Raw genomic sequence first — 25,854 nt, 5'->3', positions numbered from 1 at the left:
TGGTTCGAAATAATGAATATGTTTTCCATAAAACGTATAAAAACATTAATAATCTCTAAGCCCACTACGCAGTACGCATATTTACTATTACATATTTACATATTACTATTATACATTACTACGCGGGATAAAGTAGCAACATTTACGACCGCAGCGTAGCCTGTGGACGTTTAATCGTGCGACTCGTCACGGGGCGTTTTTTCATGTGTGTAGCTATCGAGTTTGGTCTCTTCTAGTCTTCATCACGAATTAACTTAGAAAAACCGTTGTCTTCATACATCAAACCATAAAACAATAATCAAACTAAATATTACATTATTATGCTTTCAATGCCTTATAATAAATTTATAATCATTTAAACTTTTAAGTAATTATCATGTTTCGAACCCCTGGTTTCAAATAAGTTTCTGTTATCAGCTTATCACTCTAATCACTCTAATCACTTATCAGATACGATTATACGAACTCGAAGCTTCAAGTAATCGTGTACAACTTACTACTTGATGCTTATTACATGAAATGTGTAAGTTTTTTATGTAATAAAATTATATTAATATTGTTGATTTTCCAAGTTACTTCAAACATTTATCCATGTAATATTTATTATTAATTAAAAGTTATCTTATTATTTTAAATTAATGTTTTCAGAAGATTCATGACTGATAGCTATAGGTATGTATGTAAAAATATGAATAATAACAATATAATATTGTATACTGTATTTATCCATAAGGCATTATTCATAATATATGAAGCTCTAAAAAATTGTATAAACAGCAATAAATACAAATACCAGTGTAAACGTTTTTACTGATCTTGAAGGTTTGTGATTTTTGTCATCTAAACCAACAGCAATTTAGTTTTTTGTGTTACCCAAATGGCAATGGTTATTATACTCATTTGTTACTTATTCAAAATAATTTAAATAAAGTGATAAAACTATATTTTTACTTACTATTTTTGTATTTTATATAAAAAATAGGCAATAGATACATTTATTATAGGTACCTACTATCTATAAAAATATAAAACAAAACATTATATCTTAAGACCTGCAAGTGTGAACAATTAATATGTTTCTCTTAGGGCCGTTCTTACAATGTCCGGTAAACTGCCTGTTAACGCTAACCGACTGATGAAGGATTTTATTACCGGCAAAATTTGGCCGATTAAGTATCGGTTAACTTTAACTGGACATTGTAAGAATGGCCCTTAAGGTTGATAATTAATATAATTAATACTCTTCAGTTATAAAAACATAGAATCCCTATTATGATTTAAGGTTATATCAAGTATTATATATCTGTATAATGCAGATGATAATTAGACTAATATATGAAGGTAATCAGATTAGGACGGATGTATATTAAAAATTAGGATAGTACTTATAATAATAAATAATATATGTGAATTAGGTCTTCCTCACAGTAGTAAACAGTAGGTACTTCGAAGTTAAAAACACCTACCAAATTAGATCCAAGTGTTTAAATTATAAGTATGTCTTAAAATGTGGGAAGATCTTTAAATTAAAACGACTATAGTAGGTACCTATGTAATCCAAGTTAATTTAATTTGTGGGTTAGTATTAAATCTAATTGTGCATTACATTTTTAATATTTAAATTAATTTTTTATTTAGTTTAAATTCGAAAAAATAATTATTAAGTATAAAACTAAAAACGCAAAATATATTCATAATCAGCACAGTGTCTGTGTTCGTGACGTTCGTAACTTTTTTATGAACTGAATATCTTATTAAAATTTAAAACTGACCTAACCCATCAGGTACTATTGTGTGTATGAGAGTTATATGGGTTAAAGTTAATATCGATGACTTGATTTGCAAAAGCAAAAAAAATATTGCCGGTCTTTTTGTATTCTGTCTATGGAGTGTCAGGAAGTCGACACTCGTTTCCTGCACTATACAAGTTTTGTTCGACGTCCCGCGTAATTTATTAATATCGTCCACGTCGAAAGTAGCACACTGGCGGTGTGCCACTGCATTATTAAACACTCATTAGACAACTCGAATGGCGTTTTACATTTTTTTTTTCTTCTCTTTATTCCTCGGACGTCTAAGCGAGTATAATATGGCGCAATATACTTACACCGTCTACCAATCGTCGTTGATTGATTGATTATTCGCAGGCAGAAATAGGTTTTCGGAGTAGGTTGTGGTATGTGCATTAAGTCTGTGAACGCGTCATAACGAGCCGACGTTCAAATGAAACCTTCGGTCCTCATCGCACGCGCTCGGTGGCGGTGGTTAATGTGGCGTGGATGCGCGAGGGTGACTGTAAACTAATCGATACGGCGTGACGCGGCACGCTCGAAGGGGAACCGCTAACACCGTTAGACGCGGATGGTGAGCGGGTGGCCCCGACGTGGTATCGGCGCGCACATTCCTCCGTTGTTTCGCGCCCCTCGGACCGTCGTCGCGTCTCCCTCGCCAGTACCAATCGTCCCGCTGTCGTCCATCGACGTCCGCCATGCGTCATTCGTCCCGAGTCTTTTGTTGTCACCTCCACCGTTTCCGTTACCGCGTTATGGTACACCGGCTGGATTGACGACGTTAGACACCGACCGGAAGCGCACTCGCAGTCACAATATACGTAATTGTTTCACCACCGCCGCCATTGGTTGTGGTGGTGCTCGTGCCGGTATCGCCGCTGTAGTTCGTGATTGTGCGATGCGCAGCTGACCATGACACTGTGCCAAAGCGAGACAAGGAGGAAACAGCGGCGGGTCCACGGACTGCAGATGCCGTGGCACCCGCAGCAAGTGGCCGGTTGGCTGGTGCTGGCTATTTTCGGCGCCTGTTCATTCGGCGTCCTGTTGCCTGGTCTCGGGCCTGACGTCTACCCAGTCGCACTGTTCGTGCTGGGCAGTCTGTTCTTCTTGCATGTCGTGTCGCACGTGGCTGCGCTGCTCATCGATCCTGCAGACCCACAGCTCCGTGCTCTCAGAGACGACGGGGAATCGCCGCGGAAACCCGTCCCCGAGCTGGACAAGACCAAACACGCGCACGTTATCGAGAACGGAAAGTGTCACCTGTGCAATATATACACGTCTGGCCATCGGACCAAGCACTGCGGATCGTGCAATAAGTGTGTGGAGAAGTTTGACCACCATTGCAAGTGGCTGAACCACTGTATCGGTGCTAGAAACTACGTAGCGTTTATCGTGAGCGTCGTGTCGGCTGTGCTCGCGTGCTTGGTGATCGTGCTGGTGTCGTCTGCTGAGCTGGTCATATACAATTCAGACCCGGTACACGTCGAACAGTACCTGCGGCCGATGTTCGGCAGCAACCAAACCATCCAGGTGAACCAGTTGTTCAGTGTCAGTCGACTTTCAGTGGACCGGAACGTGTTCGTGGCTGTCGCATCTGCCCAGTGCGCCTTGGCCCTGGTCGCCATGGTGCTGCTACTACACCTGTGCGTGTTCCACGTGTACATATCCGCGCTAGGCATCACCACTTACGAGTACATCCGTAATTACAGGCGATACCCAGAGTTCGATTCCAGGAACGGCGCGGCTGCGTTGTCGTCGTCGTCATCCCTGTCCGACAATCACGTCGCGATGTCTTCGGGTTCCTGTAAGAACGCTGCGGGCCGGAAGTCCACTATGGCCAAAGTGTATGCATCCGCGTGTTGTTACGGCGCGGTTACTGCGGGCCGGCATAAACGGCCGTCGTGCGGCATCCACTCGAACCTTAATGGCGTAGGCCGGAACGACCAGGATGGCGCTAGCCATGATGATATGACCGTTGAGACGGTTGAATCGTATGGTCGCAGTGGGGCCAGTAGACTGCTGAACCCGAAAGACTTGGACCGGACAAGACCGGAGGACCGCGATCAGCAGAACCCTCAACCAAAGTGCCGGTACTGTCTGGAGAAGAACAGGATACGGGGCGATGGAGCACGATTTTTCGTGTTAGGCAAACGCCGAAAAGGGTTTTGCTGCTGCTTCCAGAAACCCGAGCCAGTATTTGGTCGGACTGCCGTCCCCGCCTCTGCCGTCCACCACGTCAAGGTTCCACCATCGCCGTTCGCGGTCCGTCGGAACCGTGTCATACCCGCCGACAGTGGTCAGTTGTCGTTGGTGGTCGACGAGTGGAAATCGTTCAATTCGGGTTCACTCCCGGCCCTGCCACACGCGGCCGGCCACCGTCAGATGCAAAAGATCACGCTCAAGGAGCTAGGTCAGGTATTGGCGTTCGTTGAACAACAACCTTCGAAAACGAAGCGGCGCAAGATTGGCAGCGGAAACGGGCAGATTAAACACTCCAAATCGTCGTCCAACCTGTCGCCGATACACGAGTCGGGACTGTCCAACCCGTCGACGCCGCAACTGAGAAACCGTTACCCGCAGACCAGGCCGTGCAGTTGGCTGTCGTCGTCGTCACCACCGTCTTCCTCCCCGCACAACACTTCTAAAAGCGCGTGATTTATGTATGTGTGGGTTTCCCATGTACACCCGTTTCTTCCCTAAAACCCACGTGATGTGTTACGCGCGCAATTCGCATTTCATTTTTATCGCCGGCTGATAGACCGACAAAATATTTTTTGAACGACGGCGTTTGGTAATCAAAAATGTAAACAATAATATTATATAATTTTACAACCGTACAACTGTGTCTGTCCCACTGAACTGAATATCGAATACAGTACATATTAAATTCAGTTCAGTGGTCTGACCTGAACGACTTAGATCGGGTCACCGCCGATTTATGAACAAATCGACGACTATCGTGGTGACCGTTCACTGATTTTTCTGATATATTGGTGCAGTCGGAAAGCTCTCCCGTATGTCCGTATACGGTATAATTATGTATGTATTAGTACCTTTTTTATTTAACGCGAACAAATAACGAAAACTATACTGCCCTGATAAGCTTAAATGCCATAAGTTACTAAAAAAGACTTTTGAGAAAAATATGTGTTTTTATATTTTACATTTTCTTATAATCATAATACCTTGTACATTTTTATACTTCTCTTAGTAGGAATTTTTATAACATATATTCATTTTACATTGATTCTACTATTGGTATAGGGTTATTGAAACTTGTTTCATAAGCAAGAATATCGTTGGTAAGAATTGTATTTAATTATTTAGTTTTTGTTGAACAATATTTTATACTTATAACATGACATAATATTCACCTAAATTATCTGAATTTTAGATTTTTTAATTTAGCTTAACCTCATTTAAATTTTTTTTTTTGACTTATGGCATTTTGTAGCTTATGAAGGCAGTTTACATATCATCGATGTTATACATATATAAGTGAATGTGCAAAATCTAGAGGACTGAGGAGGAGTAAACCTCGAATAATCGTATTAAAAAAAATGGATTTGATCGTTTTTTTACTTAATTAATTTAAATATACAACTTAAGTAGGTGCCTATATAATGTATTATATATTATTATTTTATGCATTATACTCAAACTGCTATACCTCTCTATAGTCTATATGACTAATGACTACCATTATGTTTTTCTTATAACATGTGATTGGCGTTTTAAAAAATCTTTACAAATAATCGGAAACTATTTAAACCAATAATGATGTTCACTTTTCGTAATGACGAAATAAAAACCGATTACCGAGCACGCGATATTATAACATTCGTTATCATGTGATATATAGGTACCTACTATAAGTCGTCTTTTCTTGTTGTACTATATTAATATTTTAATACTTTTCCATTTTTATAAATTCATTTAAAATTTTAATATATTTAGAAAACTATTGTTTATATAACATTTTTTGTGAAAACCAAATGTTTGAAGTGTCATGGTTTTAGTTTAAAATTTTATTTGCAAATAACGTGTCTGTGAAATTTGTGAAAAATTAAATATATTTTTTCAAGGCAATGATGTACACTGTACAAGTGGTTATAATATTAAATCAGAAAATCATTAGTTGGTGTTATATGTTCAATATATATATTATATATTTAATATTATGTTCAATTTAATATTATTCCCTACAATAGTCTTACAATTATTATCTAATATAAATGTTTTAAAAAAATGGAAAAGTCCACCTTAAGTCTATTATATCTTAATTTAAAATCTAAAGAAAGTTTTAGAGAGTAAGATATCATATTATGTCTGTTTTATATTTAAAACTATTTATACTGAGAACATTTTTATTTAAAATTTACTAATTATTACTAATATCAAGATATTGTAATTTGTAGTCTTAATAGTAATAACTAATAACAGTGTAATAATGTATCAATAACCCAATAAGTTTTTCTATATATGCGATAAGTTGTAGCCTTGTATAGGAAGGAAGAAAGGGTTCTACAGTATATTATGTAATTACGAATTTGTGATAATTATAGTCCAAAGCATACAAATTTACTTACTGAATCAACTCTCAGTCATATTTCATTTCATTGCCTAAATTTGAAATCTTCTATTGACTCTCCCAATGCCATTTTTCAATACCTATTAATGAGAAAAATTAAAATCAATCCTACAGTTAATTAATTTGATTTATTTTTTTTTATTTGATGAAAATGTATTAGTGGATTTGACATTTTTTCCATGAAATTATATAATATCTAAGATCATACTTTTTTATTGTACTTTTATCATAAATTTGGTATGTGTTAACCATGATTTAAATCTTAAATACAAGTATTATTTGTAGTATTAATGAATATTTTTCTTATGGTTAGAATTTTTACCACTTGTTTGTCTCATACTTAATAGTTTTCTATTTTAACATTTTAAAAGTCAAATAATTTATGATATTTACCCATAGTTTTGTTTTCAGTACATATATACAATATACTACATAATATATACTATATAAATATAATATTGTATTATCAAAATTGTGTTTCTTTATTTTTGCATAATAAAAATGGTGTCCATATAAGTTATGGTTTTAATTTATTTTGGGTTATTTGGATTCAGTATCTGTAATGAATGTATTGAAATGTCAATAAATACACCAATGTTCTATTTGGTACATATTAACATTTATAAAGATTGATACCTACTGTACTGCACGTGCTATGCTGGGTTTCTAGGTTTTCAATTAAAATATTATATTAATATAATTAATTATATTAAAAATTGTATACCTACCAAAAATTGTTTTAATTAAATAAACACAAATACATTTCATAAAATAAATTTTCAAATAAAACTATTTTGACCTTATATAGATAAGTAGAGCAGAAAATATAAGACAAACAACAGATTGTTATTTTATATATCTTTTGAAATTATGATATTGTTATTCAATTACTTAGTTTTTAATAAAATAATTTTACAGTTAAATTTATTTTTAGGTATAATTAATTGGAACTATGGAGTCAAAAGAAAATGTGTGGGAAAGGCTTGGAAAACCAAAGTATGTGCTAGCTCCTATGGTTGAACAAAGTGAACTACCTTGGCGGATGTTATCACGCAAACACGGTGTTCAATTATGTTTTGCACCTATGTTACACAGTCAGAATTTTGTTCAAGATCGTAAATATCGGAAAGAATTTTTTACTACTTGCCCTGAAGACCGTCCTTTAGTTGTTCAGGTACTACTATAAAAACATAATATTATCTTTATTCAATAATATTAAAAGGGCCACTCTGCATATGTTGTTTCCATCTTCATATAATGAAATTGTACAACAAAGCAAATTTTGTATTCAGGCTTTTAGCAGAACCAATTTTGTATTGTTAGCTTTAATATTAAAGTAACCTTTTCTTAAACTTAAAGGTAAGAATATTTCTAAGTTTTTATATTGATTTTTTTTAATATTTCAATTCTTAAGCAAAATTGAGTACCTAAATATTATTTAAAATATTACAATAAAAAATGCTCATAACTCGCTTAAAAATTAACATATCTAAAAAACTAATGGATAATGTTTTTTCCTCATATATTTTAGAATAAGGTAATTCACTCTAATATTAAAGCTAACAAAAAATTAGTTCTGCCAAACACTATGTTGTACATTATCATTGTATATAGAGATAACCCATGCAATAGTAGTATCTGCATAAGTTAATTTTTGCAAATATTCCCTTTGTTTTTATTAGTTTTGTGGTAATGATCCAAAAGTAATACTAGAAGCTGGGAAATTAGTTGAAGATAGTTGTGATGTAATAGATCTAAACTTGGGTTGTCCACAAGCCATTGCTAAGCGTGGATTTTATGGTTCTTTTCTCCAAGATGAATGGAAACTTATATTTGAAATCGGTAAGTGGGTTCTAATGTTTTTACTTAATAATAATAAAATCAATATGATGTTACGTGTTTGAATTTCAGTTAAAACATTGCGAGACAATCTTAAAGTACCAGTGTCATGTAAAATACGTATTTTTGAAGATTTAACAAAAACTATTTCGTATGCTAAAATGTTAGAAGAAGCTGGTTGTCAAATGTTATCAGTACATGGTCGGACTAGAGATCAAAAAGGACGATTGACAGGAATAGCTGATTGGAGTCAAATAAAGGCTGTTAAGTAAGTTAAAAAAAAAAATCCAAAATAATATGTACTATGTAACAATTATAACTTATTATCCTTTTAGAGATTCATATTTTACGTTTATCAGATTTTATTAATTTATATTTTCAATAATATTTAATATGTTTAATATTTATACTTATTTTAATTGAATTATGATTTAGGTTAACAAAAAGTTCGACCATCTTCCCTTTGTTTAAATTTTTTTTTTGTTTTTTTTTTTTTATAAATGTTGATAAATATGTATCACTTGGTCAAAAGCTTCAAAATGTAATTATTATGTTTATTTTTATTTTTTAGGGAAAATGTAACAATTCCTGTCTTAGCAAATGGCAATATTCTTATATATCAAGATATAGAAAGGTGCTTAAAGGAAACTTTATGTGAAGGCGTTATGTCTGCTGAAGGACACCTTCATAATCCATTTATTTTTGACAACCAGTCACCTCCTGTTTGGGAACCAGCACTTGAGTACTTAGATCTTAGCGAACAATATCCTTGTCCACTTTCAAATACAAGAGGTCACTTATTTAAACTTTGCTACCACGTGTATGTGAATAAATTATTGTTTTTAAATTATAATGTGGCTATAATTTTGTTTGTATTTTGTTATTCCAGATTCAGTCTCCCTGAAAATGAATCAATTAGGGATATATTAGCAAAAGGTCAAAACCGTAATGATTTTAGAAACGCCATTATGCAAATAAAAGTAAAGTATTTACCATATCACATGGGTCAATTACCATGGAACAGCAATCAAAATGGTATACTAATTATGTCACTTAAATTGTATAAAAAAAAAAAATTACAACCTGACAGTTTTCTAATATAGTTTTAGATTATAACTTAACTTTACCACCTTGGTTGTGTCAACCGATGGTCCGTGTAATACAAAAAAGTAATTTAGTTGAGCTTGAAACTAATGAAGAAGTAAATAAATCAAAAACCGATGAAAAAGAAGTAAGGGATTTTATTGTTAAACAAAATATATATTAATTTTCTTTAAAAATTATTTAATTTAAATAGAATCTAAAGAGAGGTATTGATGATGAAGACTGTAACGATCCACTAAAATTGTCAAAAAAAAAATTAAAACAGTTAAGTAAATTAAAAAACAAAGAAATCAGGTGTCAAAGAATACTTGAAGAATTATGTTCTGAATGTAAAAATCCAAAGGTACCTACGGTTATTTAATTTAACTTTAAAATTATGCATAATAGGCCAATAGGGTTATGCATAATTTTAAATACATTATTGATTATTTACTATTATTAATTTTGTATTTACTGTGAAGGGCTTAAAGTGTGAGTATAAACTTTGTAAAAAGTGTTGTCGAAGTAAATGCTATTTGGAAATTGCAGATTGTCTTGGTCATCGGATATTAATTAAGACAAAGAAAAAATTATTTCGTCACAAAGAAGGTATTTGATATTTATATTTAGTAAATTCAAGTTGTATGATAATATGTCCATTTAACAAGAAATAGCGGTAATCATTAATCTAGTAGAACTCTTCCTAATTTAAATCTTTACTTATAGTCTATTCACAATGAGATCATTACTCGACGGCGACCAGTTTTCGTCCGGCGGTGGTCGCATCAGACGCTGCCACAGAACAAAGCCACGCCCATGCGCACAACTTGGCCGCCGAGTAATGATCTCATTGTGAATAGACTATAAATCTATTAAATTTTTAACAATTTATAAAACTCTTAAAAATTTTAAACTGATCAACAGTATTAAGTAATTATTTTTTTTAATTAAATTAAAATACTCACGTTGTATATGAAATCCTAGTGTTTTATAATTCCTTCATTTTTTTTTAATATTTTTTAGTAATCATATAAATTAACATGTTTATAGTATTATTTACTAATGATCAAAATGACAATTTTAACTTACAATATTATTCAATTATTATTAGAATATTATTAAGACATGTTAAATCATTTAAATTATCAACATCTAATTCAAATTGTTTTAATTTTCAGAAAAAGATCTCAGTTCTAAGCAAATATATACTGATGTTTCATGAAATCCAAAAGAGTATAATAAACTGATAAAGTGTTAATAATTTTTACAAATGTTTTATTAATTCTAACATAGTAGTAAAAATTATATTTATTAATAGTCGTTTTAATTTATTAATAATTAATAAAAAAAATAAACTCTTCCATCATGTTTTAGTTTATTAAAATGTATATAAAATGCACTCAGCTGCATCTAACTACACCAGTTTCATTTTACAGGATTAAATGCAGTAAAACTTGTTTCAGAGGTACTTTGAAAGTAATATAATTATGGGTGCAAACCAAACAACCTACCCCTTCTAAAAGAGAGAAACCCTCTAAAATTTGTGGTAAAAGTAACTGTTATTGATAACTGAATGCATTTAAATTTACAACATCAATTATAATTAGCATTGGTTATCAATGTTATTATATATTTATTAGTTACCCTAACGGTCTAGTTCATAATACTTTATTGAATATTATAATTATAGTAATTATTCATTGTGGTCAGCAGACAGAAGATTCAACCCCTTCCTACCCTAAAAACTGCTTATTAGACAATAGACATAATAGTTATAACTTATAAGTATTTATACTAATAATAATTAAGTAAGAATAGTTTTACCGACTTATTTATATAATTTTGGATTCACGTAACACCTAATAATGATACAGATATGGGATCACTTGCAAATCATTTTGAAATAATAATAGGTATTCAAAAACCTCATTTAAACTATGGTATTTAAATTTTAATTTTCGTTGATATTGCCTACATCAAACCCCTTAAAAATCCATGAGCTGACAATAAATTTCGTTTTGTGGCGCTCGATATATAATAACTCACACCGTTCTAGCTATATTATACTAGAACAGTAAAAACAAATACGCAGTCTACTGAAAAAAAAATAAAAAAATCACATACCAATTTATGATTGCAAGTACGTTTAACTTATGATGATGGATTCTTCGGTCCCACGTCCGTACAAAATAAACTTAATCAATTATTTATATAGTATTATAACTTACATAATACTATTATTATAATCACATGCGATTCACATATTGCAATATGTATCATCATAATATTCATATACACTAGATTATTAATATTCAGATATGCTCTCGGGTTGTTAATTAATTTAATTAATAAATACTATTGTGTCTGTGTCCACGTTATGAACTCCAACATCTGAAATCACGCCACCCATCAGTCACAATCAAAAAACTAGTCCCTGCACTATAGATACACGACGACTATATATAATGTCTAATATTACAATATGTTACCTACCAACAGCTAACTGTTTATTTTAGTACAGTTGTTATCTCTTCCTATTCTAGTCATTTGTTAATTCGTATTTATATTCACTCAAACCGCTTGGTACGCGATAACCGCATTGTATATAATAATATTACCTACACAGACACCGAGGAAAAAATTAAAAACTGCCGAGCGTCAGTAGTTAAATAAAATAATATTCAGCATCATACTAGTCGATTTCTAAACGATGGTCAGAAATTTCAAGTCTCCAGTAAACGTTGCACCCTTGATTCGAGCAACCCGGTGGAGTATGCTGATGGGAGGAATCGTATACGGTGTATTTAAACATAATGTACTGCAGAATTACGAGGACACATATCGTGAGCATCGGTTGAAGAAACAAATGGAACGAGACGAGGGGATTCGAAAACTTACAAAATGCTCCTTTGAAGACTCGTCAGCCGCCCGAAACGAGGACGAGAAGAGCACCAGATAAACCAAAGGATTTCAGAAAACTATCCGTACCTAGTACCTACAGTATAGATCGACCATTTCACTTTTTATGTTGCACGAAAATATACATTTACATTTTTTTAGCTGGTTTAAATAACACATACTGTGGACTTTTTAATATATAAGTTATATTACATAATATGTATGAAAAGTTCTGGAATATCTTATTTATAGATAATAAAAGCTATTCTGCATAGTAGATTTTGAGTGTTCCTCTTCATTGAGTAGGTCACCGTAATTCAAAAGTTTAAATCATTTCAATTCAAAGAAAAATCTTACATAAAAATTAAGAATAATTTTGAGCCGAAACAGTGTGTCAGTCATTATTTCTAAGGATATTTTATAATAATTATTATTAGTACTCAATGTTAAATGAATATATTTTTCCTATAAAACATCACATATATATAATTTATATTATAATATCATACATTATTGCTATAAGTCAGTACGGTAGAATGGTGAGCATATACGTAAATTGAGGGGAGCATATGGAGGCTAGGCCTTGTAAAAACTCCTGAAGCCCTCAAAGTATTTCCTAATATGACCTCGTAATATACTCGTATAATAAATCAGCTGAATAACCCGGCGTTTCCCGGGGAAATTTGTGATTAATTAACTCATTTTGGGTGTAATTCACTGTGCATAGGTATGGAAGCAAAATCATTATATTTTAATTTTTAGCCAGTGGCGTTGCCCGTGAGTTTCGCTTATAGTTATGCGAACAGTATATTATCAGGTAGGTAATCTTCCTGAGGTAGATTTCAGACACAGAGAGGCGAGAGATAAAATATAGCCTATATTAGTACAGCTTTGTAGTTGAAAAAAAATTTGTATATAGTGTACCTAAAATAGTATTGAAGTCATACCTAGTTGATCATCCCAGATTTTTAAGAGTATTTGATATTTATATATTTTGGGGGATTATTTTATTTTTAGGGACAAACCAGCGTAATTATACCTAGCTTTGTGAAATAATTCGCATATTATATAACATGCAACTAAAGATAACCATTAATAAACAAAAAAATAGTTTCGATTTCCACCGTGAATCTTAAGATCCCTGTTTTACCACCACTTTAAAAAGCGAATATCAAACAGTCCTTCCTTATTGCATATCTAGATCATTAGAAGAACCACTAGGTACTAAGTATTCCAAATATTAAGTTCGTACGTTTTGTATTTTGAAACCAATATTGTATATTTAGTTATAATATTGCTTGATAGATGGCGCCATTGTTATATTCTTACAACCCCTTATTTTCTCCTTTAGGGATTGAATTTCCAAAAATCCTTTCTTAGCAGACGCATACGTCATAATAACTATCTATATGCCAAATTTCAGCTAGATCCGTCAAGTGGTTCCTCTCGAGACAAGTCATTTTATATATTATATGTATATTGATTATGATAATTATGTGTTAACTGATATTTCTAGCCACCCAGATTTTTAACCAAATAGATGAGGTGAGAATATATGTCGTTGTAAAAATTAGCTTTAGGTACATTAAATAGTTTAAATATTTTGAAAATGTTATTGTGGATACTGTAAGTATTTAGTATATTAATATATTATAGTAAATAGTAATATTCGTAATAATGGAGAAAAATTTTATTTTTTCAAATCTTTACGAATGATATTTTTTGATTTACCTACAAGATAATAAGTAATAACAGACTAACAACAACGTAAGAAAAAAATTGTTATTTTACATTTATTCAAAATTATCAAAATGATAAGTTAAAATATCTATAATTTAAAATCATGCATAGTATTATATTATGTATCTTTGATTTTTTTTTTAAACTCTGTGATACCAGCTTATAAAGAACCTTATATTAAATTGTCAAGTTATAGCTATTAAAATTGAAAATTAATAATTATATTTTTTCATGATGAATTTTTAAATACAAAATAATTTTATTATTTACGTGATTTTGATGAATTTTGTCTAAATTAGAGCTTAAACGTTTATTATATAATACTTTTTTTAATTTCTGTAAGAAAAACTTTAAAATTCCTATAGATAATATTAATTAGTAAATATAAATAAATAGTCTAATACTTACATGCCGTATTGCCATATATACCATATTGATATTATTATTTATTTGGGACCAGATACTGACATTTTAATTTTTCCGACAAGTAATAATGAATAATACACACAACCAATTATATTTTTTTAAACACATTATGCAATGAGTGAGCTACACTCAAAATCTAAAATATGAAAAAAAAACTAGGTACCTATTAATATAAACAAAAACGATTAAACACTGCATATATAATATAATATAAATATTACAGTGTTTGGCAAGTTCCTTATAAAAAGGAATTCATTTCATTTATCGTTCTTTTTAAAAAAAAAAAGGAATTCGTTCCTTTTTTTTGGTTCCAAATAAAATAAAAATTCTTATTTAATCATTAATGTTTTTTTTTCATATGCATACTTCTTTAATTTTTGATTCTAATATATACAAGTAGGTACATATTTGATAATTCTATTTTGACATTTTCTTCAAAATTAAATTGTTGGCCAATGTATGTCGATTGTCTTAACGTCGATACTCGATAACGATCACTAATTAGCAATATACATTATACACATTAAAAAAAAATTTATCTTAATTTCAATTATTTACATACTTACCTATCTGTGTAAATTATTGGAACTAGAAAGGAACGAACAATCTTTTTATTTTTCCTTGTAAAGAAGAACTAGTTCATTTTCTTGTTCTTTTTTTATAAAAAGGAATTCGTTCCTTTTGGAACTCGTTCCTTCCAAACACTGAAATATTATTATAGTTATTGATAATTGTTTTATGATAGGTGGTTGATAATAATTGAAAAATGTCAAATGTTTTTTATGATAATTTAATTCATTCAACTTAAAGTAAATTGTCTTGTCAAAAACATACACAATCCTGAGGTTTATTTTTTGGTTTTTTCAGATTCTAATTAGGTATAATATTATGTTATTCTAGAATCTAGAATCTAGATTAACCATAATATACCTAGGTACCTCTCTAGTCTCTAATGATATTCATTCGTTAGAACTACCCAAATGTATTAAAGTTCGATCGAATATTCTATTTTAAAGTTTCATATTTGAATGTAAATTATTCTTTCATATAGTATTAATATCATAGGCGGATATTTAGTCACATTCGTGGGGGGGGAGGGGGCTTAACATTTTTGTCTTATCCATTAGTGTAAGCATACATTTTTAAACGCTTCAACCTACTAACTAGTGGCTACTCAGTACTCCTACATTATTCTAGCAGAGGCACCAAGACCAAGAATATATACTAGGTATATGAAAATACACAATTTATTTTGACATCTAGTGTGGTTTGTTACATTCAGGGGGGCTGAAGCCCCTCCAAGTCCCCCCCCCCCCCCAATATCCGCCTATGATTAATATTTTGATTTTATCGTAGGTAGTCGTTTACTCGTTTCGATAACGAAGCTTATTGACAATCCCCAACTCTCTTGTCAAAACACACATATATATTATATATTATACATATATTGTGTATATATATATATACTAGCTGATCCCGAGCACTTCGTTGCCCGTTAAATGTATCAACTCTTTATGACTCAAACTTTGTTCAATTCGTTATTTAATATTCGGTGAATGGTGTTCAAAATTTATCTTAACTTTACCGTTGCCCGGAATAAAAATGCTGATTCACAGCAGTACATGTTATTTTATCATGGATAATCTATAAACCTTGACAGTGTCGCACGTCTGTTATCATTTGGTCATGAAATATTATCTATATCTGTGAATATATTATGATAAAATGATTGTCTTAGCCACGGTCTTAGAATAAGTAAGTCGTACCAGGACGGCTGCAGCTGATGTAGCCTGTACAACTTCAGAAAGAAGTGTTTCAAACTTTCAAGTATAGGCCACTGTCTTGCGTTTTCCGCCTCTTTCCGCTTTAAACGGGTTTGATTTTTTTTTACTCTTCGTTAATCGTTATCAGTCGTCGTAGTCGCACTTGGACTGCGTCGTTATCGTCTGTTTTTTACGTTTTATTATATTTACCTAATTTACTAATTACATTTAATTGCATATTTTCGTTTTGAGTTTGAGTTTTCATTTTCAAATCGCAGTGTTATTTCGAAAACGATTCCGAACTATCATGTAGTACAAACCGGCAACCGCAAATCGAAGAAGTATCGTTTTATGAACAACATCGGGACCAATTATTTATTAGGTATTATTATTATTTTCATAATTGTTTTTTAATTGATCAGAATGATTATAATTGGATACCTGTTGTTATGAAATAATAATGTTTTAATTGTCTGCAAATCGTGACCAGAAGTAATGGAAGAAGTAATAACAATTATTATAATAACGATAAAACAAAAAATTACACTAAACAAACACATATGTTTGATGTTTGACATTGCGTAATTTAAAATGATTATTAAAATGTTATAATCAACCCCCTTTATTAGTCGTTATTCGTTAAGTACCAATTGTGACTGTGATTCGAGATTATTTCTTGACGAATGAAAGTTTTAAAATTAAAATCAGTACCTAGGTATCTTTTGTGATAATGTCCTTATTAGACTACACAATTAGCTGACTAATGAAATGAATTAATTAAGTATGTGTTTTTGTTTTGTGAATAGAAAACCAAAGCAATTATGGAAGATCAAACATTATTGCAAGATCTCATGGAATTGGCCACACATATGCGACAAGAACGACTCTTCACTCAATACGAGTTGAACAATTTGCAAACATTGAACGAACAGGTGAATGTTTATAAATTACTGTAATGTTGGTTAAATATTCACTCTTGTTATGTTATAAGTTTTATTGTTTAAAGTCTTATGCTGATATGTTTTGTTTAATCATGTAACTGACCTATTATAGTATTATGAACAAATTTTTAAATTGTAATTGACAAATATTTTTTATTAACAGGTAATTAGTGTATCGAATAGATTGGCCCAAGAAGCATGGATAACAACTCAACAGCGAATAAATCTCAACAAATTAGTCTTGTCAAATCCAGATTGTACCCCTGCTGATTGTTGTGAAACCGCTCAACATCTGGACGATGCACATTTTGTCGAAGTGCATGAATCAATTGGCTACGATGTAAGTCTGTATTTATATAATAAATAAACAAATTAATTAATATATTTTGTTTATAGAATGCACAAGGATTTGGTGTTCTAGTGCAAAAATTGCGTAAAAATCCAAAATTACTAGCAAACTGTTTAGCTGCTGGAGACCGATTATTTACTAACAAAATGCCAGAGGTTATCAATTGCACTTTATCTGGAGTGTTTGGATCTTGTTTGATGGCCGAGGATAATGTTTTAATATTAAAATTACTCAGACATTTAGCTGTGTTACAGTTAATACCTGCAGATAACCCTCGCAGGTTTGCTGTTTTGATAAAGTAGAATATTGTTGACTCCAAAATTGCACACTTGTGATAAAATAATCGCACATTTTTTTAAATTGTTGTACTTAAAACCCTTCACTTATAATTATGTATAATTTATTGTTTATAACCTATTTATACTTGTTCAAAAAAAAAAAAAAAAAACTGATAAAGTGTGTGGTTTTTGGATGCAACATGAATATATATATATATATAATTGTTTTATGTGTGTGTGTTTATTATTATTCCTATGTTATGATGATAATTAAAAATAAAGAAATAATAATAAATGGATAAATTCTTTAGGGTATTAAGTCATGGATCGTGTGCTTTTTCAAGATTGTATTCAGCATTCCATGGAAGTTTATTTTCCGCAAAATTATTTTTGACTGCTGCCTTTCATGACCCCATTATGCAGTTGTTAAAAGACGAGGAAAAGTACCTCGATATTGATCCGGATAAAGCTCAACTAAGGTAAATAAACCATCAACTTGATTTTCAAATCAATTTGATAAATCAAATATATTGACATAATGTTGTTTGAATTTAATTTATTTGTTAATTTAAAAAACCTAGTATTCTATATTATATCTGTAGGTTTTCATTTTTATTATTATTTATAAAGATATCTACAATCTGTTAACTAAAACAATAGGAAAATTTGGTGTATGGTAACAGAATCTGAATATGTATTAATTTCAAATTTTAGATTTTCCCATCTTAGAACATGCACTCGTGAAGAAAGTTCAGAATATAATTTAAAACTACAAAACTATAGAAAATCTATTGTAGAACAACTGGTAGCAATCGCTTCAAAATTCATTAATAGCCTCAATGAAAGTCTTTACTGCTTTCCAAGCTCAGTGTGTTGGCTTGTGAGGCAAATTCATACGTTATTAACTGCTGGAAGTACTTTAACTGAAAAACAAGTATTATATATTTTGCATTTTGTATTTTATTATTTAACTTGGATGTATGAAAAATATATTTATATTTTATTTTAGATTTATGGTATTTGTGTAAATCTAGTTTTTACATATTTTATTTGTCCAGCAATCGTAAACCCCGAACCACATGGAATTACTGATGCTGATATTACTCAAATAGCACGTTATAATCTTATTCAAGTAGCCAATATAATTCAAATGTTGGCCATGTACAAATATGAACCAATCGATAATAAAGTTCAAGATTTGTATCAGCACTTCAATAAGGATTGCATTTCTAGCTTAATGGAAGCTCTATTAAAAACATCATCACGAAATTCTTTGAATGATGAAAATCTAACTGTTAATTCTAATGTTAAATTAGAAAACTTAATTAGATCCGTTGCATTATTTACCGAAGAGGAACTTCAAACTTTTGTAAGCACTTCAAATCAACTATTACTATAAATACTTACAAATTGCATTTTTAGGTAAATTTCCTAAATGTGGTTTCAAATGATGGAACATTAAGTGAGTCAGATAAAAAAGAATTGGCTGATTTGTTGATGAATATGCCAATAATGTGGCCTGATAATAATTCAAATGATAAATTTCAATTACCCATCGAACAGAAAAAGCTAGGGATACTTAGTAAAACTGGTAAGAAATCTATTTTACACTTATCTTTTTTGTGTGTTTATAATATATTGTTATATACATATACCACTGTAAATATGCAAAGAACTATAAAAATTCTCAGTAAAGAACATTAATTCTAAAAACAAAATAATATATCTAAATTAATTAATGTACTTACCACATACTACTAGTAAATTAAGTGTTACTATTATATTATATTATATTTAAATACAAGGTTAGCAAGCCTTGTATCAATATCTACAAATATTACAGTTAAAATAATTTAAATAAATTATACTGCAATAATGTATGTTTATTTATTTTTAAATACAGACGAATTATTGAGACTTCCACATTATATTATATACTATAGTAATTTAATTACAGTTCAAGCGGCTCTAATTTAATTACAGTCACCTATCACCATCATTTTAAATTTAACATGTAATTTTTCTATCTAAAATTTTCCAACATTATATTGAATTTTAGATTCTGAGCAGAGCGATTGATGCATTGATTTTGCAATGATGTGTCTTCTTTTTTTTGTCTTTCTAAACCAGGGGTTCCCAAAATGTTTGGCTTGCGGCGCCCTATTTAAATCAATGTTTTCTAAGGGCGCCCTTCCCCAAGTTATATTATGATTAATAATAAAAAATAAAACCAGTAAAAATTATAATGGGAAATATTATGAAAATATTTATTTAATTTAAATTATACACAATTTATACATTTGTATTTACATAATCGTAAACATTTCCGTCATCGCCATTGTTGGGTTTTCAAATTTATTTTTGGACCATAAAAAATTCTATTGCAGCAAAGATACTGCGGCGCAAACTTAGAAAACAATTTTCAACTTCAGTACCTTTTCAAACATGAATAGTGAATCTAAAATTCTGCATTGAAGAAGTTAAATTTGAATATTGCCTGTAGTTTTTAAAAGTATCAGGAAAAACACAAACAAAAAATTAATAGTTAATTTAAATTTTTACACAAAATCAGTTTTTGACAAAATTAATTTTTTTTTGGTCTAACTAAATACCCGTGTATACATACATTAACTGAATGTATTTTCTATACACCATACAATTATCAAAATATTTTGACTCTTTTTGAGATATTTATAGCCTATTTGCATATTTTCATATTCATTCTTATTTTATTTCCTTGGTAATACTGTTACTTTTATTATACTTATTAGTATTATCGTATTTTTTTATTGTGAACTGTTTCTTATATTACATTAATAGAAGCTTAAGTGAAGATTAACCCAATATTATTTGATATTTTTAAATTGTATAAATCCTTGTTATTATTGGCGAATAAATAAATATTATAATTGTATATTTTAGCTGCTTCGTCTCTTGGAAAAGTATTACCAAATACAAATATTTTAAATTTTTCTAATTCAGAAGGGTTTAATGATGATGATGACAAATTTAAAAAAGATTTTGATCAAAAAGTCCTTATTGTTCCATTTGAGAATACATTTAACTCAGGCATTGGCTTGTTACCTGAGCATAAGGTTTTAGAAATTGAAAAATTAAACCTCGAAGAAGATGGCGAACAAAACAATAAACTATATGAAATTATAAAAAAAAAAGAAAAACCTCTACATTCTGTATCCCATGAAGGTTCTATTGGTAAGAATTTATAAATAATAATTATTTCACAGTTTTAGTATCATAAAAACAATGATTGTTCTTGAAAACAACATTTATTTTATAACAACTAAATATATATATTTTAATCTTTTGTATTTTAAGTGGACACTGGAAATACTAGTGATTATTTAGAAGTTGTCTCAGAGGCTGCATCAAACCATAGTGTTCCGTCATCTGTGGAACTTGACCAGGACCAAAATGATAATTTATCAGACATGATTTCTGCAAATGTATCAGGACGAGGAACACCGAATATATCAGGTTAATTTTGTTAATAAATATATTTTTATACAAAAAAAATATTAAGTTTTATTTATTTAATTAATTAGGGCGCGATACACCATCATCTCAAGTAACAGAAAATGAAGATATAGCTAATGGTCCTCCAACACCATCTGCTCGTATAAATCCATCAGCAAAACAATGTAAATTTGATTTAGATGATAAATTTGGCAAATTTGAAATAAAATCTAAGATGCAAGGTAAACATATTTTTGATGAATACTTAAATACTTTTTAATTATTTTATAAGTATGATGATATTTTATTGAAGTTGCAATATAAAGGGTCGTACGTTCAAAGTCCTAAGTCACAACATTTTAAAAAAACAGAAACATAATATTTTATAAAAAAAAATGTCCTAGGACCTTATAAATTAAAATATAGATTAATATACGACTACATTTAAAATCATAACACTTCAGTTAAGTGGTATCCTTTATGGATATGCTATCAGTAGTTTTTATAAAACTAAATTTAAATTATGAAAAAATGATGTTGTTAAACATTTTTACTCAAATATTTGGGTTGAGAAAATATTAAATAATAAATAATAAATATTAAATTCCAATCTTGATGGCAATTTAATTTTACAAATATTAAGGGATGGGACGTGATGAAACCACATCATCCATGGTATCAGACACGTGGAGTATGGATGTTTTAGCAAGTGATAATGAAATACTCGATCAATCTGATAGATCTCAAATTAGTGTTCAACTTCCACCACCACCACAATCACAAGCCATTCCTAATAATCAACAAGTTAATAGTTTTTATCTATTTTAAATATTTTCTGATTTAACTTGATTACTAACTATAAAATAATTAAAATTAGATATTGGATATTAATGAAACTGCGTCTGAAGCCTGGAGTACAGATGTTTTTGCTTCTGACACTGATAGATTAGCTGAAGTTGATACTGACGATACAGCTAGTGTTGCAAGGTAAAGATTTTAACTTCATTATTTTAATTTTTACTTTATTGTTTTATTTTATTTTAAATCTGGTTAAGATTTATTTTATTTTCATGATTATCTACATTAGTAATTTTAGTGATATTAAAATATAATATGATTGGTTGTAATTTTAGATCAGACGATATGTTAAGGTATGAGTTAGAAAACCGAGGTGATATAGATGGAACTGATGATTCTTCAAATTATCATTACTGTAAGTTTAAGTTTAAATATTTTTTTATTAAATCCTTTTTAACACATTTATAATTTCATACTGAAATAGTTAAATTTACTGTTACATTTTATTAAATTAATTTGAATATTTATTCTAGCACCAAATGTATTTAGACCTATAGTAGAAATACAACAAGAGAGTATTTTACGGTCGGAAACTGCTTTGTCGTTTAACAATAGAGTACAAAGACGAAAAGTGTCTGATAGTAGTGCTGAATCAAATACTAATAAATTTATTGGTTCTCCTGATGATGTCCCATCAACTAGAATTGAAACAGGTTTAAATGTATCTAGGTCTGCATTTTCTATGTTGTCCACTTCTAGTGAACAAACACCTACTGGACCACCCAAACTCTCTCATAGACCACAGCCATCATCTAGTCAAGAAGTAAATCTATTTTAAAAATTATTTATGTTTGATTAAAGACACTGATATTTTGATTACTGGGCATAGGCTTCAGTCGATGATGGTGATACAAATTTGGGTTTGCATATGAGTTCCTGCAGTTTGGCATCTACTAGTAGTAGCAGTGGCAGCAGCCTGGGAGCTAAACCTAAACCTATGCTAATGAATGGTTCAGTTGTAACAATGAAAACTAGTACCAATACTGTGCCAATTAATACAAAAATGGGAAATAATAGAAATTTAATCACAAAAAGTATTAGTTTTGATAAGACAGCAGAACGTGGCGATAGAGAAGGATTTGATGACGATAGTAAAAATAAAAAAGGGTTTTTCAAAAACTTCAAAATTTCTTTTAAAAATCGCCGAGGAAAATGGTACAGAAATGATGAATTAGGGTAAATTTCATAATATATTTTAATAAATAATATAAAGTGAGTACTAATATTGTTATTATTTATAGCTATGATCCATTACAAGGCTGTAGTAATAGTAGTGGAAATGAATTAATGTTGAATAATAGTTTATCCGAAAATCTTCTTCTCGATGGTTTGTTTATTATTATTTTTAGTTTTAACTATCTATAATGTCATTTATTTATTTTTATTATTAAATGTTTATTAATTTTGATAATTATATTTTAAATGTTATTTATTATCAAATAGAATCTTCTGAAGATATATTAGCCAAATACCGTAAAAAGCCCAGCAATATATTGAGTACAAATGAAAAAAATTCTAGTCAAAAATCAGGAACCGCAAAGAATGATGAAGATTCTATGTTAGAGTTAAACCAAAATATTGATTTTGAAAAATACTCATTTGATGATGCCAAAAAGAAATTACGACTTGTGTTGAGTACTGTTGACATACAATATGTACCCTGGTGTAATGAAACCGAGTCTAAACCTATGGTAAAATTATAATAATATTAAAAAATAAATAATAAATAATTATAAAAATTAATTGTTTTAAAAAGTTAAATACATGGCGAGATAAGGATAATGAAGTTGTTGGTTTATTACAATACCAACTGGCAGAAGCTACCAATCTCAACGATCATTTCATATCAGCTAGACTTCATGAAACAATTAGGTGTATGAAGATGTTCGATACACACAGGTAAGATATGGCAAATAATTACGTTGTTAAAATGCACGAATTGTAATTTATAGTACTTATTTACTACTTTATATATTGTTTATCAGTTGTCAAAAATTAATTGGTGCATTAAAAGAGGACTATAAATCTAGAGCACCCTATATTACATATCTTGTGAAGTGTAGAAAAACATTATTAACTAGTATAGCCCAGTTAAACAGGTACTTAAACATTAAATTATATGTTGAATGTGTGTGTAATTGTTTCTCAATTTTATGAATTTGTTTTAAGACTGTTGGAACAAATCAAATGTGATCGTGAAGTGTGCCATCAATTTTTGATTACAAAATGTGTGCAGATATTTCTAGAACAAAACAATCAAATGATTTTGGAGTTTATTGATGAATTTGAACAAAGCAAGTTAGCTGACGAGAAAAATCAACATCTCAATAGATTTTTGTCAACACTTGAAATTGAAATGAAACGCAACAATATTTGGAAAAGTAATCTATTTCTCTAGTCTATTAAACTATACAAAATTTTAACTTATTTCTGACTGTGTATTAATGTATTATTATACAAATTGACTAAATATTAAACTTCATAATGATTTTATTGTTAATGTCTAAATACCAACTCTTGCTATCAAATGTTATAGGTGCTAGCTATGATCAAATTGATGATGCAAAATTGACAATTGAAAGAGCGATTATTAGTAGAGTATACACATTAGCAATGTACCCTAATGGTGATGCAGATTTTTATAGAGATCAGTAAGAAAAATTTGTTGTTTTAATTGTATTACTAACCAGTAAATATCAAACATCAATGTTCCATTATGTAATTTTAGAGTTTTACGTGAGCATATGTCTAATTTGTCCAAGAATTTAGTCCCTACACACAATGATTTACGTATTCCTAAAGTATGTAGTCATTTATTTTTAAAAACAATGAGTAAAAATAAAAATACAATGAATTGTTTTAGGAATTTCATTTTGAATGCCCTTGGCCTTCTGCTCAAGCTGAGATTTCAGCGATTTCAGCTTACAAGACACCAAAAGACAAATTGCAATGTGTTTTTCGATGCACTACAACTCTTTTAAATTTGATGTCAATGGCCGGTGAACATGGCAATATGCATCCAGCTGCTGATGATATAGTACCAGTTCTCGTTTATGTTCTTATTAAAGTATTAACAGTTATAATTATTAATTAATACCTGGGTGTTTTTAAAATGTATGGTATCGTTTGTCTCCTTTAGGCGAATCCTCCATCATTGTTATCTACTGTTCAGTATATAAATAGCTTCTATGGTGATCGTTTAGAAGGCGAAGAACATTATTGGTGGATACAATTTTGTGCCGCGATTGAATTTATTAAAACAATGAACTAAAAAGAAGTTTTACCAAGGTTTGTATGTGTGGTATATACATTTTATATATTTTATGTGTATTTTTAATTTTATTATTTATCGTTTTAAGTTAGTTAACATCTCGGTATTTTAAAAGGTGTTCAGTTGTGTAAAAAAACAATACCAATATCTCATATTTAATTTGTCATTGTATTCTAATAATATTCCCAAAAGTATTTGTACTAGTTTATCTGATGATATTACTTCAATGTCTAAATCGTATATATAAATATATTATATAGTTCATGAAATATTTTTAGCCAATATTTATCATTTTTCATTTACGTAATTTGCCTCCTTAACTGTTATATTATATTCAACTTTATAAATAAGAATGTTTATTTAATTTTACTGAAATTATTATTGTATACAAATTTTATTGAATATTATAATATAATTAATTTAAAAATAAAATATATATTGTAAAACATTTTAAATATATATTACTACTATACTATAAAAATAAAATATTATTAATTCAATTATACTGATAAATTTATTATATAAATAATAATTGATTTTATTTTTAACTTAT

General features: G+C 30.0%; 3 protein-coding genes across 5 annotated transcripts; all 3 read left to right on the top strand.

Moving 5' to 3' along the window:
* Nucleotides 1–427: 427 nt before the first annotated feature.
* Nucleotides 428–10,664, top strand: LOC132940544 (tRNA-dihydrouridine(16/17) synthase [NAD(P)(+)]-like). Of its 2 annotated transcripts, XM_061008261.1 has the most exons (11): nt 459–523; nt 649–672; nt 7,316–7,555; nt 8,064–8,223; nt 8,293–8,488; nt 8,792–9,040; nt 9,110–9,255; nt 9,324–9,451; nt 9,518–9,667; nt 9,786–9,912; nt 10,482–10,664. In XM_061008261.1, the coding sequence occupies exons 3-11, from the start codon at nt 7,334–7,336 to the stop codon at nt 10,523–10,525; spliced, it is 1,422 nt and encodes a 473-aa protein (XP_060864244.1). In that variant the 5' UTR covers nt 459–523; nt 649–672; nt 7,316–7,333; the 3' UTR covers nt 10,526–10,664. The 2 variants fall into 2 exon arrangements, with proteins under 2 accessions (XP_060864245.1, XP_060864244.1); XM_061008262.1 differs by lacking the exon at nt 649–672 and having other exon boundaries at nt 428–523.
* Nucleotides 1,736–5,386, top strand: LOC132940543 (uncharacterized). The gene has a single exon (XM_061008259.1). The coding sequence runs from the start codon at nt 2,703–2,705 to the stop codon at nt 4,443–4,445; it is 1,743 nt and encodes a 580-aa protein (XP_060864242.1). The 5' UTR covers nt 1,736–2,702; the 3' UTR covers nt 4,446–5,386.
* Nucleotides 10,665–16,091: 5,427 nt separating the features above from the next.
* LOC132941365 (receptor-mediated endocytosis protein 6 homolog) lies at nt 16,092–25,781 on the top strand. 2 transcript variants are annotated; one of them, XM_061009392.1, is made up of 25 exons: nt 16,092–16,512; nt 16,937–17,062; nt 17,235–17,411; nt 17,468–17,700; nt 18,010–18,177; nt 18,413–18,632; nt 18,708–19,067; nt 19,121–19,289; nt 20,621–20,911; nt 21,035–21,193; nt 21,262–21,414; nt 21,816–21,976; nt 22,050–22,159; nt 22,306–22,385; nt 22,504–22,793; nt 22,860–23,206; nt 23,272–23,357; nt 23,474–23,721; nt 23,787–23,929; nt 24,016–24,129; nt 24,200–24,411; nt 24,567–24,681; nt 24,759–24,831; nt 24,894–25,097; nt 25,170–25,781. In XM_061009392.1, the coding sequence occupies exons 2-25, from the start codon at nt 16,952–16,954 to the stop codon at nt 25,299–25,301; spliced, it is 4,356 nt and encodes a 1,451-aa protein (XP_060865375.1). In that variant the 5' UTR covers nt 16,092–16,512; nt 16,937–16,951; the 3' UTR covers nt 25,302–25,781. The 2 variants fall into 2 exon arrangements, with proteins under 2 accessions (XP_060865375.1, XP_060865376.1); XM_061009393.1 differs by lacking the exon at nt 16,092–16,512 and adding an exon at nt 16,748–16,845.
* The last annotated feature ends 73 nt before the right edge of the window (nt 25,782–25,854 follow it).

Source organism: Metopolophium dirhodum, chromosome 3 (assembly GCF_019925205.1).
Source record: "Metopolophium dirhodum isolate CAU chromosome 3, ASM1992520v1, whole genome shotgun sequence".
In the NCBI taxonomy this organism is placed as follows: Eukaryota; Metazoa; Arthropoda; class Insecta; order Hemiptera; family Aphididae; genus Metopolophium; species Metopolophium dirhodum.
This window is presented reverse-complemented; position numbering and strand designations above follow the sequence as displayed.

What these genes read in the sequence shown, in the direction of transcription:
- LOC132940543 (XM_061008259.1), top strand. Translation starts at nt 2,703, where the DNA reads ATGACACTGTGCCAAAGCGAGACAAGGAGGAAACAGCGGCGGGTCCAC.
- LOC132940544 (XM_061008262.1), top strand. Translation starts at nt 7,334, where the DNA reads ATGGAGTCAAAAGAAAATGTGTGGGAAAGGCTTGGAAAACCAAAGTAT. An exon ending in AGTCAAATAAAGGCTGTTAA is followed by an intron (nt 8,489 to 8,791) that starts GTAAGTTAAAAA and finishes TTTATTTTTTAG; the next exon opens with GGAAAATGTAACAATTCCTG. An exon ending in ATGGAACAGCAATCAAAATG is followed by an intron (nt 9,256 to 9,323) that starts GTATACTAATTA and finishes TTTCTAATATAG; the next exon opens with TTTTAGATTATAACTTAACT.
- LOC132941365 (XM_061009392.1), top strand. Translation starts at nt 16,952, where the DNA reads ATGGAAGATCAAACATTATTGCAAGATCTCATGGAATTGGCCACACAT. An exon ending in GTACTTTAACTGAAAAACAA is followed by an intron (nt 18,633 to 18,707) that starts GTATTATATATT and finishes ATTTTATTTTAG; the next exon opens with ATTTATGGTATTTGTGTAAA. An exon ending in AATAAAATCTAAGATGCAAG is followed by an intron (nt 21,415 to 21,815) that starts GTAAACATATTT and finishes ACAAATATTAAG; the next exon opens with GGATGGGACGTGATGAAACC.